This window comes from Podarcis liolepis (genome assembly GCF_965112155.1).
Source record: "Podarcis liolepis genome assembly, chromosome: 6".
In the NCBI taxonomy this organism is placed as follows: Eukaryota; Metazoa; Chordata; class Lepidosauria; order Squamata; family Lacertidae; genus Podarcis; species Podarcis liolepis.
This window is the reverse complement of record NC_139559.1, coordinates 57,253,245-57,270,980: the sequence shown is the minus strand read 5'-3', so window position 1 is coordinate 57,270,980 and position 17,736 is coordinate 57,253,245. Positions and strand designations below refer to the sequence as shown.

Below are 17,736 nucleotides of genomic sequence, written 5' to 3'. Positions count from 1 at the left end.
GGAAGAGAAGACCTTGCTTAGATCTTTTCAGGAGCTTTTTGAAAAATCCATAATGAGGAAATGACAGATGCCTGTATACAGGGGATCATAGTACTCCCTTACGAAATATGAACTCCTTACAACTCTGTCTCAGGGAAGATTCCCAGAACAACACAGGATTATGTGCCATAGAACTTGAGAGAGCCACTATTGTGATATAAAGCAGCAGGTGACTGGGGTAATTCCCTTTACTCCTAAAGCTTGGCTTGGGCTCTGTAGGCTTTGCCTTTTTCTCAGAAACTGGAAGAATGTAGAATGAATGCCAGTGTTTCTCAGGGGTTCCATGGTTTGTTTGTTTGTTTTCTTGCTTACTTTTGGCACTTCAGGTCCCACATAATTTTATGTTTCTGTAGATGTATTAAGAGCCCCTTGCTGTGATGTCATCCCACAATCTTGTGGTATTTTTAAAAGTTCACACACACACACCCCAACCAGCAATTAGCTTTGCAAATTTCTGACTGCTGATACTTCACTAAGCTTCAGCCTTTCTAAACCTGGTGAGTACTGTGGATAGGATTCCTCCAAATGCCACTATAGCTGTTAAAAAGGAGCTTTCCTCCTACACTGGCAAATATTTAATATAGCCCAATATTTTGTCAGTGGATTCTCTGTTCACTGGTAACTAGGAGATCATATATGCAATTTTTTGGGGGAGGGGATTAGTTTTACAGTTTATTTTTCAGTGACCAGCTTAATTTCTGATCCCCTCATCTCCATTCATACAGACACCAATGTGGATTCTAGATACTTTCTTAATTCAAATGAAACTTTGAATTAAGTCTCCCAGTGCTACACTCAGAGGACGACTTTGTAGGTAGGAACAGAACCACTGTAAAACAGTGCCCACATTGCAATTTTCCCTCTATCCACCACTTTCCTGCTTTATACATGCTGATTTACTCTTGCAATCAACACTCAGTGACATGGGTCTGCTGCCATCACATGTAGTTTTGCTGGTAGTTTGGATTTTGGAGTTTCCATCACCTGCCAATATAGTGTGCAACTTGAGCATCTATTTTCCCGATTTTGGTCTCGAGTCAAAAGCCATTTGTGGGGAAAGGCTGTCCTTGTGTTCATGTGTGCTACCATGCTTTCTTCATGTAGCACCATTTAAAAGTTCAGTGTATAAATTCTATGAAAATGAATCCAAGAGAAAGGTCCTGTGTGAGGTTAAAAACTTAAGCATGTGGTGTCCATTATCCTTAACCTCCATTAAAGTTACAGTTTCACTAGGGTTTGAGACTACCGGGCAATAGAGGGGAAGAACTGTGATAACAGTATACTGGAAGCTTCCTTTGCTGTGGTCATTTTGGCCATTCCTGCTTCCCAGTCCATAAATAACAGAAAAGAGAATTTCTGTGGTTCTGTCTTTAATTCCTAGATTTGTAACCACAAAGAAAACCCCAATAAAAGCTTATACCATCTGTGCCATCAGCAAAAAAACATGTTCTAGACAACTGACTGTTGCAAATAAAATGTCCATTTAACCTAATATGCTGAAATCCTTTATCTTCTTCCAGTCCTCCTTGACTTATTTAAGAGCTGTATTCCAGAGAGAACCTTTTCTTCTTCTTCTCCTACCCACAAGTTCATCTCATGGCTTTGAAAGCTATGCAGTACATTTTCACTACATAGAACAGATAAATGAGATACATATGTTTTGATAGAAAAATCTTAATCGTTTATTCACTGCAACTGGTCCTGATAAACAGCTAGTATTGGCACTTTTTCAGATAATCCATTATTAGGCACAGAAAATAACGCTTTCGCTGGATTCAGTCATAAAAGCAGAAAACGGAGCATGTTGCAGAACTGTGAAAACATAGCAAAAAACTTTCAAAACTTGCAGTGGATTGATCTAGGAAATTTATATATGTGTGTAAAAAAATCTGAAGAAAATTGAATGAAGTTATGTTAGGAAGACGTATCTTGTTTCTTTCTGTTATTATCTTAAGTAGCAGAGCTGGAAATCTTTTAAGAAACCTCACATTTCTTGCCTTGCCTCAGTGCCTGTGAGTGTATGAGGATGTGTATTATCTTTATAAATAGAAACATCCTAAACAAGTAGGCCAAGCCATAATAAATGTCTCTTATGTGTGACAGTTAAAAATATTTGATAACAAGCTTAACTGCGTGAGTCTAATTGATCCATAACACCTTATTTCATCACAAATTGTAGAATCCAATTACAAATTAATTTGGAATAACCAGATACATTTTCTAGATGCCTGGAAGTTTATCTAGGCTCCAAACTAAGCCCTGATCCTGCCTCTTGGCCTTCTCAGAGCAATGGGCGTAATTGCTAGGAGTGAGTATCTACAGGTCTCAGATGCCTCAGTGACAGGAATTGGACCATCCTAACCACCGCTTTCATACTCAAGAAATGGAGGGAGAATGGCCAGTGGGTCTATGGTCTTCCAAATGCAACACACCAATGTCACCAAGAGGGGGATACGAAAGGTGGTAGATATTGGTGTAGTGTAGGCACTGAGTCAGAGCCAATCCACTGCTTTTGCCACTGTGTTTGTGCTGTGCCTGCATTGCATCAAGCTCCCACTCTCTTGCCCCTCTCCCTCTCAGTAAGTGGCAGTGATGTGTCATGTTTGGAAGGAGTCATAAAAGCTATAGAAGTCATACAATGATAGAGTTGGAAGGGACCCAGAGGGTCATCTAGTCTAATCCTGCACACAGAGCAGTGCAGCCACACCTGTGCAGTGACACCTGCTGCTAATGAATGGAGGGAATGATCACAAGCACCTAGTCCAGAACAGAACCATCTTAAAGGTGGACCCATCAAACTCCAGGAATATCTAACATCAATCCAATCCTGTTTAGGATTGGACTTGGGGGATCTGATTTTTACCTCCAGGATCCAGCAAGACATATCTAGTTTACCAAAGACAAATTAACTTAAGCAACAGTCTTAATTACAGTTGTTAAGATTTATAGAAATGCTTTAAAATAAATAAATAATGCCATTTGTTCATTTTTATTCAGCTATTGCTAGTGGTTTAAATAAAATCTGCTTAGCTCTATTACCTAGAATAGGGTTTGCCAACATCTTCAGAATTAAAATAATTATATTGTCAATGGACCAAAAACTCATAAAACTATAGGTTGCCTATGCCTAACTTCAGAAATTTTGCTCAGAAATAGGACAACTTTGATACCTTGTAGCAGATTTAGATACTGTGAAAATGCAGGGTTTTCTTGTATGGAAAACACAAATCATTGTAAAGCTATGAGTAAGCTGTGTTGGTTGTTCCAAATGAATGTCAGGTAAAGATTTTATACCACATCATTTTTCATTTTACTGGTGTGCCTCATATTTTATAGACAATCTGTTAAGATGTGTTAATAAATGTGTATTTACTATTCTACCTGTAAAAACCAGGTGTGTTGGTTATTATCAGATGAAATGTAAAAGATTAAGATATTATAAACAATAAGTCATAAACATTATTTGAAATAGAATTTCTACATCATGGTAGAGATGAAAGGTTTGAAAGTGGAGTTTCAATGGAAAGAGAGGGAAGTTTCCAGTGTGATTAAAAATCCTAAGCCTAGCTCTGATGGTTCAGAAGATATTGGATAGTAAACCTGCCACAAAGAAATGACTAAATCTTGCCAAACCAGCATCCCAGACAAATGTGATTTTATGAGAAGTCAACATTTTCTGAGTTATTTTTAATGTGACATTTTGGAATCACTGGGTTAGAAAGGTGGTAAGCAGGTGGGGTAGAACTATTTTAAAAATAAATTCATTCCATCCCATGCTTCTGATACATACTATATAGCTCTTTCTCATAAAACATTATGCAGGACATATGCATAGAACTAACTAAGTGGTGGGATACATGCTTAGCCTGCTTAGCTATGGGCAAAGCCAAAACAAGTGGCATAGGGTGGGTGGGAGGAAAAAGCCAACACCAAATGAACTTCTGGTTCCAGGCATGCCCTACTTATATGGGAAGGGTATGGACCAGAAGGAAGAGTATGGCTTGCAGTCTCCACTCTGGTCCGACCCTGATGCCACACCCCCGACTTGCCTGAGATTGGTGGAATTGAGGGCGGTTCCCAACAGCCTGCACAACCAGTGGAGGGGGAAGTGACGTCTTCCCCTGAGTCTGCGGAACAGAGGAGACTGATGTAGCTGCCGCTCACCGCCACTGAAGACAGCAAGCGGCCATTCCATTCCCCTTCTTAAAAAACTCATTAGTTTTAGTTATTCTGTCTTTACAATCACATTTAGTTTGTTACTCATTCAATACTGTTGTATCTGTTTTTGTAACTGTCATTTGTACTAGTTGCCCATTGCTGTCTACAGAAGACCAGAACTGCTAGGGTAAGCAAAAGCATTCATTGAGAGTCTTTTGCCCTTTGAAACTATGGGCATTCGTTTTGGAAAGAATGAAAAATTAACTACGTAGTTAATTTTTTTCTGTTGTCCCAAACAAATGCACACCTCTACAAAGCATATATCATTGACATTAAAAATGCAACTGTAAATTGTTCTATCCCCTCCTCAGCAAAGCTACTGCCCCCTTATTTTGTAGGAATGGGCTGCTGAGCTGTTAACAACAGAAACTGTGAAAACACATGAGTAAAGCAAAACAGGGTTAGTAAGCCATCTCTAGGACTCATTAGTCTCATTCTTCTAAAGGGAAGAGTTGAATTCTGTCCTGTATGCCATCATTCTATACATGCAGCAGAATGAAGTGGGAATGTCCAGAGTTGGTAGAATGGACTGCACTACAGTGGTGCCTCGCAAGACGAAATTAATTCGTTCCGCAAGTTTCTTCTTCTTGCGAGTTTTTCGTCTTGCGATGCACGGTTTCCCATAGGAATGCATTGAAAATCAATTAATGCGTTCCTAGGGAAACCGACTTCAGACCAGGTCCGGGGACAGTCTGTCCCCCGACCTCTTCTGAAGGCTGGGGGGGGGACAAGGGCTTTTCTTCCCACCCCCAGCATTTTAAAAAACCCCGGGACAGCGGAGGGCTTCTCCGCTGTCCGGGGCGATCTTAAAATGCTGGCGGGCGGCATTTTAAAATCGCCCCGGGACAGCGGAGGACTTCTCCGCTGTCCGGGGCGATTTAAAAGCCCCTGGGAAGGCAGGCAGGGGGGACAAAGACTTTTGCCCCCCGCCAGCCTTCAGAAGAGGTCCTGGACCTCTTCTGAAGGCTGGCGGGGGCGAAAGTCTTTGCTCCCCCACCTGCCTTCAAAAGCTGTCCGGCCAAGGCTTCGCGGACCTCTGCCGGCATGCCGAAGCCTGCGCACGCTGACATCAGCGCGCCCAGGCTTCGCGGACCGCTCCGCCAGCAGCGGCAGCGCTGCCGCTGCTGGCGGAGACTTGCCGGCATGCGGAAGCCTGCGCGCGCTGACATCAGCGTGCCCAGGCTTCGCGGACCGCTCCGCCAGCAGCGGCAGCGCTGCCGCTGCTGGCGGAGACTTGCCGGCATGCGGAAGCCTGCGCGCGCTGACATCAGCGCACCCAGGCTTCGCGGACCGCTCCGCCAGCAGCGGCAGCGGTGCCGCTGCTGGCGGAGCCTTGCCGGCATGCCGAAGCCTGCGCGCGCTGACATCAGCGCGCCCAGGCTTCGCGGACCGCTCCGCCAGCAGCGGCAGCGCTACCGCTGCTGGCGGAGACTTGCCGGCATGCCGAAGCCTGCGCGCGCCCAGGCTTCGCGGACCTCTCCTGCCTTCAAAAGCCGTCCGGGATAGCGGGAAGCGCTTCCCTGCTATCCCGGACTGCTTTTAAAATGCTGGCGCTGGGGAGCAAAGCCTTTCGGCCCCCGCCAGCCTTCCTGGACCTCTTCTGAAGGCCGGAGGGGGGGGAAGGCTTTGCTCCCCACCGCTAGCATTTAAAAGAGGTCCCCGGAGATTTCCCTATGGGCTTTCGTCTTGCAAAGCAAGCCCATAGGGAAATTCGTTTTGCGAAGCGCCTCCAAAACGGAAAACCCTTTCGTCTAGCGGGTTTTCCGTCTTGCGAGGCATTCGTCTTGCGGGGTACCACTGTACATCATACTACACTTAAAAGACCATATTTTAAATGCTTCTTCTTCTTCCTTGCTTCAAATAGAAACAGAAAAGGCTGGTCCCTGTGTAATTGTTGGTTGGTCTTACTTGCAGCAAGTTTTTTTTTAAAAAAAATTTCAGCCTGAAGTCCATTCCATCTCCCACCTCAGGATTCTACCACCTCTTTTTACTACATCTGTACATCAAACCAACCCCATTAGATAAATTATCTCAGTGTTCAAGTTTGGATTCCAATGTGGAGTAGATTATAAATCATTGTTCAGTGGGAAGGATGTGCATTTTCCATCTGGAAATAACATATTTCAAGGCAAATATCTTGAAAGTATTCAGGTAGGTAGCCATGTTGGTCTGATGCAGTCGAAATAAATAAAATAAATAAAATGTTTAAAAGTTGTATATCTGAAAGAAGTGTGCATGCACATGAAAGCTTATACTAAGGTGCTACTGGACAATTTTTTAATATATATTTTTAATCTTGAAAGTATGTTATTTTCATTTTTTCTGGACAGACATGTGAGCAAAATCCACAACTATCTTGATTTGTTGTGTTTAAACTGCTCTATATACAACTAGTGGGGGGAGGAATGGAATTAGAAATAAATAATGCTCTAATACATTTTGTCTGCAATGCCCACTGAATAAGATATGTAGAGGTTATTGAGGTGCTGCCATTTTGAAAACAGCTGTAACAGTACTTTGCTCTTTATGTGTGAAACCAACACTATACGAGATGCTACTGCTTTTCCAGAGAAAGCAGCTAAATAATTTTCAAATGCAGTTATTATAAGATGATGTACACAGAAAGATGAACTCTATTGTCCCTTGCTAAGGAGCTTAATAAACATTGCATCTTGAATGAAATGCTACAATTCTCTGCCACTTAGTGATGATAAATGAAACTGTGTTTCAGGCCTCCCGCATTTCAAGAATCAACAGATTCTACGACTCTGTGCATGAATGGAAGCCACACTACTCAGCATATAAAACAGGAGTGCCGGAGCGATTACAAGGGCCTTTCTGAGGTTTCCACACATAGAGGGATTACCGAAGGAATGGAACTGAGAAGCTCAGGCAGCTTTCATCCTGAAATAGACCTAATGAACAATGGCCTTACAAATTCACTTTCATCATACTTGTTTAATAATGAACATAGCTCCTTCCTGGGCTCATTGTCACTCAGCAGCCCTCAGCATCCAAGCAGGCACCAGGCAAGTAACCTGAAGAAGAGATGCATCTCCATGTTGCCGTCTTCCGCTGATGGGATAGATATTACAACTATCATCCGCACGTCACAAACGTCACTGGTTACCTGCGTGAATGGACTGCGGACTAATTCAGCTGGCATTTCCCCTTCTCCCGGAGAGATCGCTCTCCACAGTACACAGAAAGCCTCTCGTCCCCAGTCTTGTTCCCAACCTGGGAACCACTGTCATCTTCCTTCCCCTTCGGTATGCCTTGTACCAGTTTCCACTGAAATTGTCCGAGGTGACTGTGATCATTCGCAAATGCAGCAAACAGGAGAAAATGCAAGCCTCTGTCTTATAATGAACAGTGCTAGTGTTCCTCATCAAGACACTTCACATAGCAGTCAGAAGTTGAATTTTTTAAAACAAGAACCACTTGATGAATATTCTTCCACTTCAGATCTTTTTCAGCATAACCAGGAGCTGCCGCCACCTTATCATTTGCACCAGCAGCGAAGCCAAACTCAAGGGACACTGTCTCATTTACACGCTTCCATGTCTCCAAAGACAAACGAATGCGATGAGCAGGAGACCAGCAATGGCAAGCAGGCCTGTCGGTGGATTGACTGTAGTGCTGCCTATGATCAACAAGATGAACTGGTCCGCCACATAGAAAAAACACACATTGATCAAAGGAAAGGAGAGGACTTTACTTGCTTCTGGACAGGCTGTGTCCGTCGGTATAAACCTTTCAATGCTCGTTATAAACTGCTGATTCACATGAGGGTTCATTCCGGAGAAAAACCAAACAAGTGCATGGTAAGTCTGGAATATATTTATTTGACTAGAAACATGCTAATGTCTCTGGACTTCTTCCTCCTCTTAAAAATCCTCTTCCAGCATTATCAGGGTGCTTTTCCTGTAACTTATTTCCAAGCAGGATTTGACTAAAAACATATACTCTGAGTTCTTTGCACTCTTCCTTCCTTCACAATATCATTCCAGCACAGTAATGTTTTCTGGCAGTTTGGTCTGTAATGCTTCCAAGATGATTCCGTGTTGTGAGGGGCACGGAATATATACATATTGGGGTGGGGGAAGTGTCTGAGATAGAAATGTTGTAATGTCAAAGAATAATATTTTGTTGCCCTCTGCAAAAGCTTGACTCCTAATACAGTTGTTTATTTTTGAAATGGCCATTGGAACATTAATATGATGATCAAAGCAGCCTGCAGCAATTTGACATGAAGGAAGGTTCATTGTGCCTCTGGTGACATTTAAATCAAACATGAAGTACATTTAATGAAAATTATTTTCATTCTGCCTTTTGAACAGTATTCCAACTGAGCAGAAGCCTTTATAATTATAGATGGCAGAAAAGGAAGGGAATCCTAGTAGTAGTAGTAATTATTATTATCATTCACAATTGCAGTTGAGCATGTCATAAAACTTTTAGGATGGCTTTCATTTAACTTTCAAAAGAAGAGTTTTGAAATAAAGCTGTTTTCTTCTGATCAGGCAGATCTAAGCCACATTATAATTCCAAAGAGAGCATCTTGGAACAGTGTTGTTTCTGCCTGTGTTATCGTAATAATGTGGGCAATTAAAATAAAAGCTAATGACTTGCAGTTGGCTTTCCACATGCTGAAAGCAGCAATAATATGAAACCCTGAATAGAATAGATAACAACAAGGAAAGATTGGTCAGAACTTCCAAACCCAGCAGTGAAATATGAAACTTTTGTTTGCAACCCCAAATGTATTGCTTACAAAGGAATAACCACACCAGCAGATTGGGTTGCCTCATCAAAACATCAGCAAGTAGAAGCACTTTGGAGATTTGGTGCGGGGGGTGGGGTGGGGGAGAGGTTTCAGTGGAGTACAGTGGAGATATGCTCTGAAAAAATGAACACTCGCTACATACTATGGCTTTGATATTCTGGAATGGCAAGCATTCCCTTTAAACTAAGATGTCCTTTTACATTAAAAAAGAGCAAGAAGACTTTAGAGCAAGCATTGGGGAATATTGGAGCTATTACCAAGCACAGTCATAGGGTAAGGAATAATAACATAGGTCTAGTTATACTTCCTTATGATGGTGATACATTCCTCATACATCACAGTCATAAGCATATCTAGGTATACATGAATGGTTGTCTGAGGAAGTTAAACAATATAGTGAAATACTAGATAGTCTGCTCTAGTTTCTTCTATGCATAGGCCATAGGGCATCCACTATGTCCCATATTATGCTTTCTGTCTTTCTCTATAATTTCTATGGTTTTACTTTATTTAATCTCAATACTCTGTTCAATTTATTATTTAATATTTTGAAATATCAAGACAACAAAGAATCTGCTTTATAGTACTTCTTATCCTCCTTATCTGAAACTATATTATATATATATTATGGCACCCTTTAAATATTTCCATTAAGCTAAAAATGGTAAATAATGGTGTCTCTGTTTGTATATTCATGACCAGACATCTAAAACCAATTAAATAGTATTCACAGCTTTCCTAAAAAAGCACATTGTTTTCTAGATACTAACTGTGAACAAATAAGATTTACCCGAAAGTTAGTTTATTGAAAAAACCAACACTAGTTAACATGCCAATTAGAACAGATAATTTATGTAGTAATAGAGGGAAGCATCATGTAGAAATTTAAACCTCCAGTTTGCATCTTCTAAAGACACACTGTGCTGCGTTGGAGTTAGAAATTTGAAACTATGAAAATATCTGGATTACTCAGCAGAGTTGGCTATATAATTTTGTAAGTTGTTTTTAAAAAGGTGGTTAAAACCAATGTACTGGCTTCACTTTTCTCTTTGTCTCTTTTATAAAAGTTTGTTTTAAAATTAGAAAAGCTTGGTTAGTTGCTTTTTTATAGTGATGAAAGATGTGGTGTAGAAATCTAGATTTACTCGCCAGCAAGAAATACCCTCTCCGTATTTTCTTTGAAGTGTGTGTTTGACAGCTATTTTATCCAGTATAGCAGTTTTCTTATGTTACCTTCCCAGTTAGCATTTCACACAAACCAGCTGTTGTAATTCAGGGTAAGGAAAACTGTGAGATTCCTGTCTTTATGTTGCTGTGTTAATCTGTATTAAATAATGAGCAACACTGGAAGAATATTGAGTTGCAAATAGGCCATGAAATAGTTGCATACGCTTTAAATAATTAATCTATTTTTCATGTATAACAGAAGACTTTCAGTACTGGTGACAGAGCAATATTTTGAATGTGCTTTTGTGACCCAGACAGAATGAAAGAACCTAGCATAACAAAACCAGTTGTGATACCCGGGCAGACTGTTAATAACTGTTTAGTAACGGTGAGTAAAGGAAAAGAGAGTTAAATATTTGAAGTAAAAAATGCATCTTTAGGATTATGACTCTGAAGGGACTGTTAAAATGTATATTTCTCGCCAATGTTGGTTTTAAAATGTTAGAAGGTTAAGATCTTAAGGAAACATATCTTCAAAATTATTGCTGTACTAGGACTATATGCATTTGTTCTTTTTGCTGCAATATTACTGTAAAAAATGTGTTATCTTTGGAAAAAGTTAATAACGACGAGTTCGAAGTATGAGTTATTTTGTGCGCATTGATGCCCTGCGTAAATTTAGAAACAATTAGCAGATTGTTTCTAAAGCCAAGATCAGTAACAACAACCAGCGATCATTGTTGGGTGGTTGCCGTGGCCCTGTACTTCTCCCTACGCCCCCCCCCCCCGTAAGTGATTCCTTTTTCTCTTGATGTCCTTCCAAAGCACATTTTTATTTTCTTTGATTATGGGTATCTTTCCAGTCTGTTCAGCAAAATTTGTTGGCTAAATTTGCATTGAACGTGTTCACAGGAGGCTGGCAACAAGTAGCTCCCTGTCTATATGCATAAAAGCTCCTGTCCATGTAAAATTATTAATTTCTTATGACAGGCTTTGCTACTATGTACTGTAATAGACAAAGGAATTTTGGAATTCAGGCTACTTGAGAACAGGAAATACATGAGACATTTTGATTGAAAAGTAAATGGTCCACTAAAATGGCAGTTAATCCTTTTATTATCTTTCCAACAGCAGTTTCCACAATACTTTCATGAGGTAAGCTTCCTTTCAGTCCAACTGTAACACTCATCATTACAGCTGGTTTAAATTTAGCCAGTGTGCTCTTTTCTCAGCAGCAGACAGAGGAAAAGTAAAGTTCTATCTTCTGTAAAGGAATTACTGATATATATTTTTTGGGTGGGGGCAGGTTCATTTTTGCATTTGGTGCCAAAATCTTTATGAGTCCTTTTGTATTATCTGCTAGAATATTCTAATTAATTGATTCCTTTTCTACGTTGTGTCCTTCATTTGCGTGTGGGTATGCGCTTTCTCCTGGTCTTCTTCTCTTTTTATTCTTTGGGCTGTGTAAGTAGTCTGAAGGAAACTACCTAATCTCCTTGCAATATCCTGTTATGTTTCATACTTAACTTGTGTTATTTTAGTTTTATTAAATTTGGTGCTCATCTGCATTATGATCAGAAATATATCCAACAAAAATAATGATGCAATGCCTCTAAGACTTGAACTTTTGAAGATTAATTTCAAGCTTTTGTAGATTTGGTGTCCCAGACAATTGGAATTTTGATTGTCTGAGAGCAAAAAATTATCCAACTTAAATGTTTTCAGTTTAAAGCCTCCCCGCCCAAGATTTATCATATCATCTTTTACTTTCACCACCATTTTGATTAACAATTAATAGTGATCCCAATCTTGTACAATAATCTTTAAGTCCCTGTCTGCAAATGTAAATACGTTATTTCCACCAGAAGAGGTGTTGGGGTGGGGCTAGTGAGGTATAATTTATATTATATTATATTATATTATATTATATTATATTATATTATATTATATTATATTATATTATATTATATTATATTATATTAAATAAAAGACAACTTCCAAGAAGCTTAATGAAGTGTTGAAGAATATGTTTAAGTTGCAGAATTTTCTTATTTTAAACCTGAATATCTATGTTTAAAAAATTTCACAAGGATGACAGCTGTCCAATTAATGATTCATGAATATATAAATTTCCAGAGTGGTTGCTGTGTTATTCTATTGTCACAAAAATAACAAAAGTGCCTTGTGAATCCTTAAAAACTAAAAATATATGGCATAAGCTTTTGTGGACCAGGGTTCCCTTCATCAAGTGCATGAAGAGTTATCTAGAGCTGCTGATAAATACATACATGCACCTTGTTCTGGTGTGGTAGTGGTGGTGGTGTTCATGTATGGTAATTGTAAATGGTGACATTAGAGGGGAAAGCACAGGCAGTGACCATTACATTATTAACAACAATGTGTCATGAAATATAGTGTAGGTAGTATTCACCTATACTGCTTTATGCTCGTTTTCCTTTACCTAAATGAAGGCAAGACACCTTGCTTCACTGGGGTTCTTTCAGTATTTGCCTAGTTGAGTAGGAGCTGGTTTTGAAAAAGTGGGCTCTGCACTCGTTGAACCATTCGGCAGGGAATGCTGGCATGGGTCTTCCCCACAGAATTGATGGCCTTCAACATGTTTCTGATTCATGGCTTGTTGATGCCCTGGTTGACCTATGGAATGCAGAGATTAGTTTAATGGTTGACATTACTAGGTGTTCTATTTTAGATTGCAAAGTCTGCATTGCAACTCCTCTGCCCAGAATTGAGGGATGAAAGAGTTTGATAGATTAGATCATAAGTGGCAAAAGACTTGATGTAAATGCTACCAAACACAGGCTAGAACGTATTGATGAATCTATTCTGTGGTGGTGATAATGGCAAAGAGGCATACTCTTTTGCCACTGCTGTATCCTTTGTTCTTTATTGTCCATTGCAACTACGCCCCCATACCGATGTAAGGGAAACTTTGGGAGACTGCTGTAACATGTTTGCTGTGAACATCAAAAAGAATGCTAAGCATATCCTTTTCTATGTGGATGCCACAGTTGGCACAAGATAGTCCAGTGAGGAGTCTGGAGCACCATATAGTCGTCTTTTGTGGGATGGGCTTCATTTGTCGCAACCTGAGAATGGTGACAAGATGCTTGAAGGATTTTGGCCCACTTTTCAACTCTATCCTTGCCCTCTCAGGTTTTTTACTTCTAGCAGTAAGGGGTTGGCTGACTAAGTCCAAGGGGGTAATTCCAGCCATCTTTAAAGAGGTTAGTCCTAATTGTTGCTAAGGAGGTAGTTGCAGGACATTTCTAGAAGCTCTCTGAGGACACTGCTTGGATTTATTTCAGTTTGGTTTCAGAAACTTTCTTAGTCAGCTCATTGCAAGTGTGGGAAACCTCCAGATGTTGCTTAACTACAACTCACAGCATCCCTGGCCATAGGCCATGCTTGCTGGGGCTTATGGGAGCTGTAGTTCAGCAACATTGGGAGGGCCAAAGATTTCTGTCACCTGCCCTAATGAATAATGTGTACTGGGAAAGGGTAAGAGGGAACCCTGCTTCTTCTAGATCTCTTTGTGGTGGTTGATACTATTGATCATGGTATCATTCTGTATAAGCTTTTTGGCATGGGTGTTTTGCTTGTTCCATTCCTAACCTGCAGGGCTGATCCCAGGTAGTAGTGGTAGAAGACTACAATTTACCTCTGTGGCACTGATGCTTCAAAATCCCACAAGCATCTCTCTTGTTCCCCAGGCTGTTAAACATCTGTTTATTGAATATTGGATTGTGTACATGTATGATTCTATAGAGATTTGTTTTTGTGAATTGTATCTTGACTTGATCAACATGAAGTAACTTATTGAAAAAAATGATTTTTTTTTAAATCAAACAATTAAAAGAAATTATAAATAATAGTAATCATATACTTTTTGTGGTACTACTTTCTGTAAAGAACTGTTCTGCAAGCTTGAATTATTAGACTTACTCAGCAAAGTGGTCCAGACTCTCTGTGTTGTTTTATTCTTCCTATGTGTAGAGATAGCATGTCCACAAAGAAGTTCCTGTGTCCTGATACCATGCAACTTGCATTGGCCTTTGTTTTGAAATTGCACCCAAGGCATTTAAAAATGGGAAATGGAAAAAGCATGTTCTCATAATCCAACTCGGTAAAGTTTGCACAACTTGCTCTTTGTTTCATCATCCCAACAATAAATCTTTCATTTGTGTCAGCTGAGAGTGCCTACTAAGTCTGCAAGTGATTACTTCTATGAATTGTGTTGGTACCTTTGCAGTACATGAGTGAACGATAAAATGGGGAGTTGATCAAGACTCTTTTATGGTCTGGCAGGAAGCCTCTAACAAAACAGTCCTGATGCATGGAGTTTCATCCAAGTGTTTCTAATCTCTTACTCTGTTAACCTCTGTGTGCAGGTTAAACAAGTTAAAATTATTCCTTTACACTGTGGAAATTAATATTATCTGATCAGAAATGGTTTTGAACATCCTTCAGAGGGCAAGTTGACACAGTAAAAAAATTAGACTTGTGCGTTGTCTGTTGAACCTTGAGAACAGAATTCCAATATTGTGACTGAAGTGAGGGAAGGTAAGTCATTTTCATCCTCATTCACAGAGAGAGGCCAGCAATGATTGAAGCCCACCATATCCAGGATCCCCAACACTATCTCAAGACATTTTGCTGTCACACATTAAAAGCCAACTGGACCAGCAGTGGTTTTTTCCTTCAGCACTGGTAATAGGATGGTGTACTCCACTTCACCTAAGGCAGCAGACTAGCTTTGGGTATGCAGAGCAGACCACATGGCACACACACCTTTGTTCTCTTAGCAAGTTACTGCTGCTTGCTCACTGCTTTTCTTGGTACCTGCCTGCTGCTCACTCAAATATTGCAATGTAGTAGTGTCAGCATGCATCATGTGAGCAGAGCAACATGCATGTACACATGATCCATGTTGGAATGGATGGCTTGGGCTGGCTTCTTTGCCTGCTCTCTCAGTCAGGGGCCTTTCCACACAGAATTGTTTGAGACATGTTGAGAGGGGGACTTGGCCGGACAGCCCAGAAAAGTAAGCATTGCTACCAAGGTGCCTGCTCAAAGGGGAGGGACTTAAGAAGAATGGCTGGAGGACCTGCTGCTCAGAACTTAAGAAGAGCCTTGCTCCAAAATGATCATTGGGATGGAGTAACACCCCTATGGGGAAAAGTCGCAGCATTTGGGACTTTTTAGTTTAGAGAAATAGTGAGTGAGAAGTGACATAATAGAAGTTTATAAAATTATGCATAGCACAGAGACAAAGGTTAGAGAATTTTTTTTGTCCCTCTCATAACCCTAGAACGCATAGGCATCCAGTGAAGTTGAATGTTGGAAGAATCAGGACAAATAAAAGAAAGTACTTATTTACACAGTACATAAACTATGAAACTTGCTCTCACTCGAGGCAATGGTAACCACCAGCCCGGCTGGCTTTAAAAGAGGCTTTATATTCATTGAGATTATCAATGGCTACTAGCCTTAATAGCTCTGCTCTGTCTTCACAGGTCATAATGCTTCTGAATACTAATTGCTGGCGACCCCAGGCAAGGAGAGGGCTCTTGTGGTGGGGTCCTGTTTGCAGGTTTGCCACAGGTATCTGGGTGGACACTGTGAGAACAGGATACTGGACTATCATTGAGCTGATCCAACAGACTGTTCTTGCATTGTTATGATGGCGAAGCTTACTCATGAGTCTTTTGCTATATACCTGGCCAAAACCTTTTTGAAAGTCCAAGTATGCTATGTTAACTGGATCACCTCTACCTATATGCTTGTTGACACTCTCAAAGGTTTGTGAGGGACTTGCCCTTGCAGAAGCCATTCTGCCTTTGCATCAGCCGTTATTGTTCTGTGTGCTTGGTTAGTTTATCTTTAACAATACTTTCTACCAGTTTCCCCAGAACCAACATTAAGCTAACCAGCCAGTAATTTCCAGGACCATCCTCATCCTGTATGGTGTTACGTTGACCATCTTCCAATCTTTATGTATGGAGGCTGATCTTAGGGACAAATTACTCTTTTTGTTAGAAGACCAGCAATTTCACATTTGAGCTATTTGAGTACTCTCCGGTGGATGCCATCGAGGCCCAGTGATCTGTCAGTTTTTATTTTGTCTGTTTGGCCTAGCTCTTAATCTCTCCTCCCTGCTAGGTACTTTAGTTCCTCAGACTCCTACCAAAGTTAGTTCAGGCACTGGAACTTGCCCTATATCTTCCATTGTGAAGACAGATACAAATAATTAAATGAGCTTCTCAGCAGTCTCCTTATCTTACTTAGCACACCTTCGACTCCCTTGACATCTAAGGGTCTCCTGCTACTAATATATTTTAAAAACTTCTTGTTGTTCATCTGTACACTTTTAGCAATGTGCTTCTCAATTCTTTTTTAGCATCCCTTATTGTTTGCTTGCACTTCTTTTACCAAAGTTTGTGTTCCGTTTTGTTCTCTTCATTTGAACAAGACTTCAATTTTTCTTTTAAGAAAGCCAACGTCATGAGATAAAAACTTGTTTGCCTGTGCCATTGCTAGGCCTTAATCCAAGCCCAAGTCATTAGGGGTCTAATGCTAATTTGTGTGTGACCAAACTCTGTTTTCCACGGTTGATTTTGCTCCCCGTAGTGGGGAAGGAGCAAGTTCCTTCCCTGCTTGCTCCCATCATATCACTTGGAGGTTGGTACAAATGTGTTCCAATAATACTTTGTATTATTTCATAGAATCATAGAATCATAGAGTTGGAGTAGACCACAAGGGCCATCGAGTCCAACCCCCTGCCAAGCAGGAAACACCATCAGAGCACTCCTGACATATGGTTGTCAAGCCTCTGCTTAAAGACCTCCAAAGAAGGAGACTCCACCACAATTTCCCTTGGATGTTATTTGTATTTGCAAATAGGACAAAGCTAAAAGTTTTACTTCTAAGTCGTTAGCAAGGAGGATCATGTCTAGGCTGAAACACTGCAAGTGACTACTTGTGCTTCTTTAGTCCATTGAGCCATCTGTCATGGATGCTTTAGTTTTGATTCCTGCATTGCAAGGAGTTGGGCAGATGACCTTTGGGGTTCCTTCCAACACTATAATTCTATGATACTCTAAACAATTGACTGCATTTTTATATAACATATGGGATCTGTGCTTTGCATATAAACAGTGACTGTAATATGTTCATGTTATGATTCACATTTCTAATCTTACAAGAGCAATCTATATTAGTAATGTTGTTGAGTTGTTGCTTTAAAAAAACACATGCACATAACTGGTGGATTAGAGTTAATTAGTTAAAATGTTCTAGAGAGCTTATCCCCATATTAGAAGAACAGCCAGCTGACTTTCATGTCCGGAACTATAGGAGTTCCATTTTGTTGTGGCAAGTCTCCATCTCTCATTTTAGTGTCTTTGGCACTCACTAAGAGGATAGGAAATTAAAGAATTGTTTGAAAACATGGAACACTGGCTTTTAAGGAAAGATTAAAAGAGTGAATTGTGTCCAGCTTGCCCAAA

General features: G+C 40.4%; 1 protein-coding gene across 6 annotated transcripts in view; it reads left to right on the top strand.

Moving 5' to 3' along the window:
- The window catches only part of GLIS1 (GLIS family zinc finger 1), a 195,595-nt gene that overhangs the window by 84,305 nt on the left and 93,554 nt on the right, over positions 1–17,736 (top strand). For all 6 annotated transcript variants that reach the window (XM_083510076.1, XM_083510078.1, XM_083510077.1 and 3 more), the window contains one exon: positions 6,989–8,081. In XM_083510076.1, the coding sequence (XP_083366202.1) occupies positions 6,989–8,081 (1,093 nt within the window). The remainder of the gene's footprint in view (positions 1–6,988; positions 8,082–17,736) is intronic.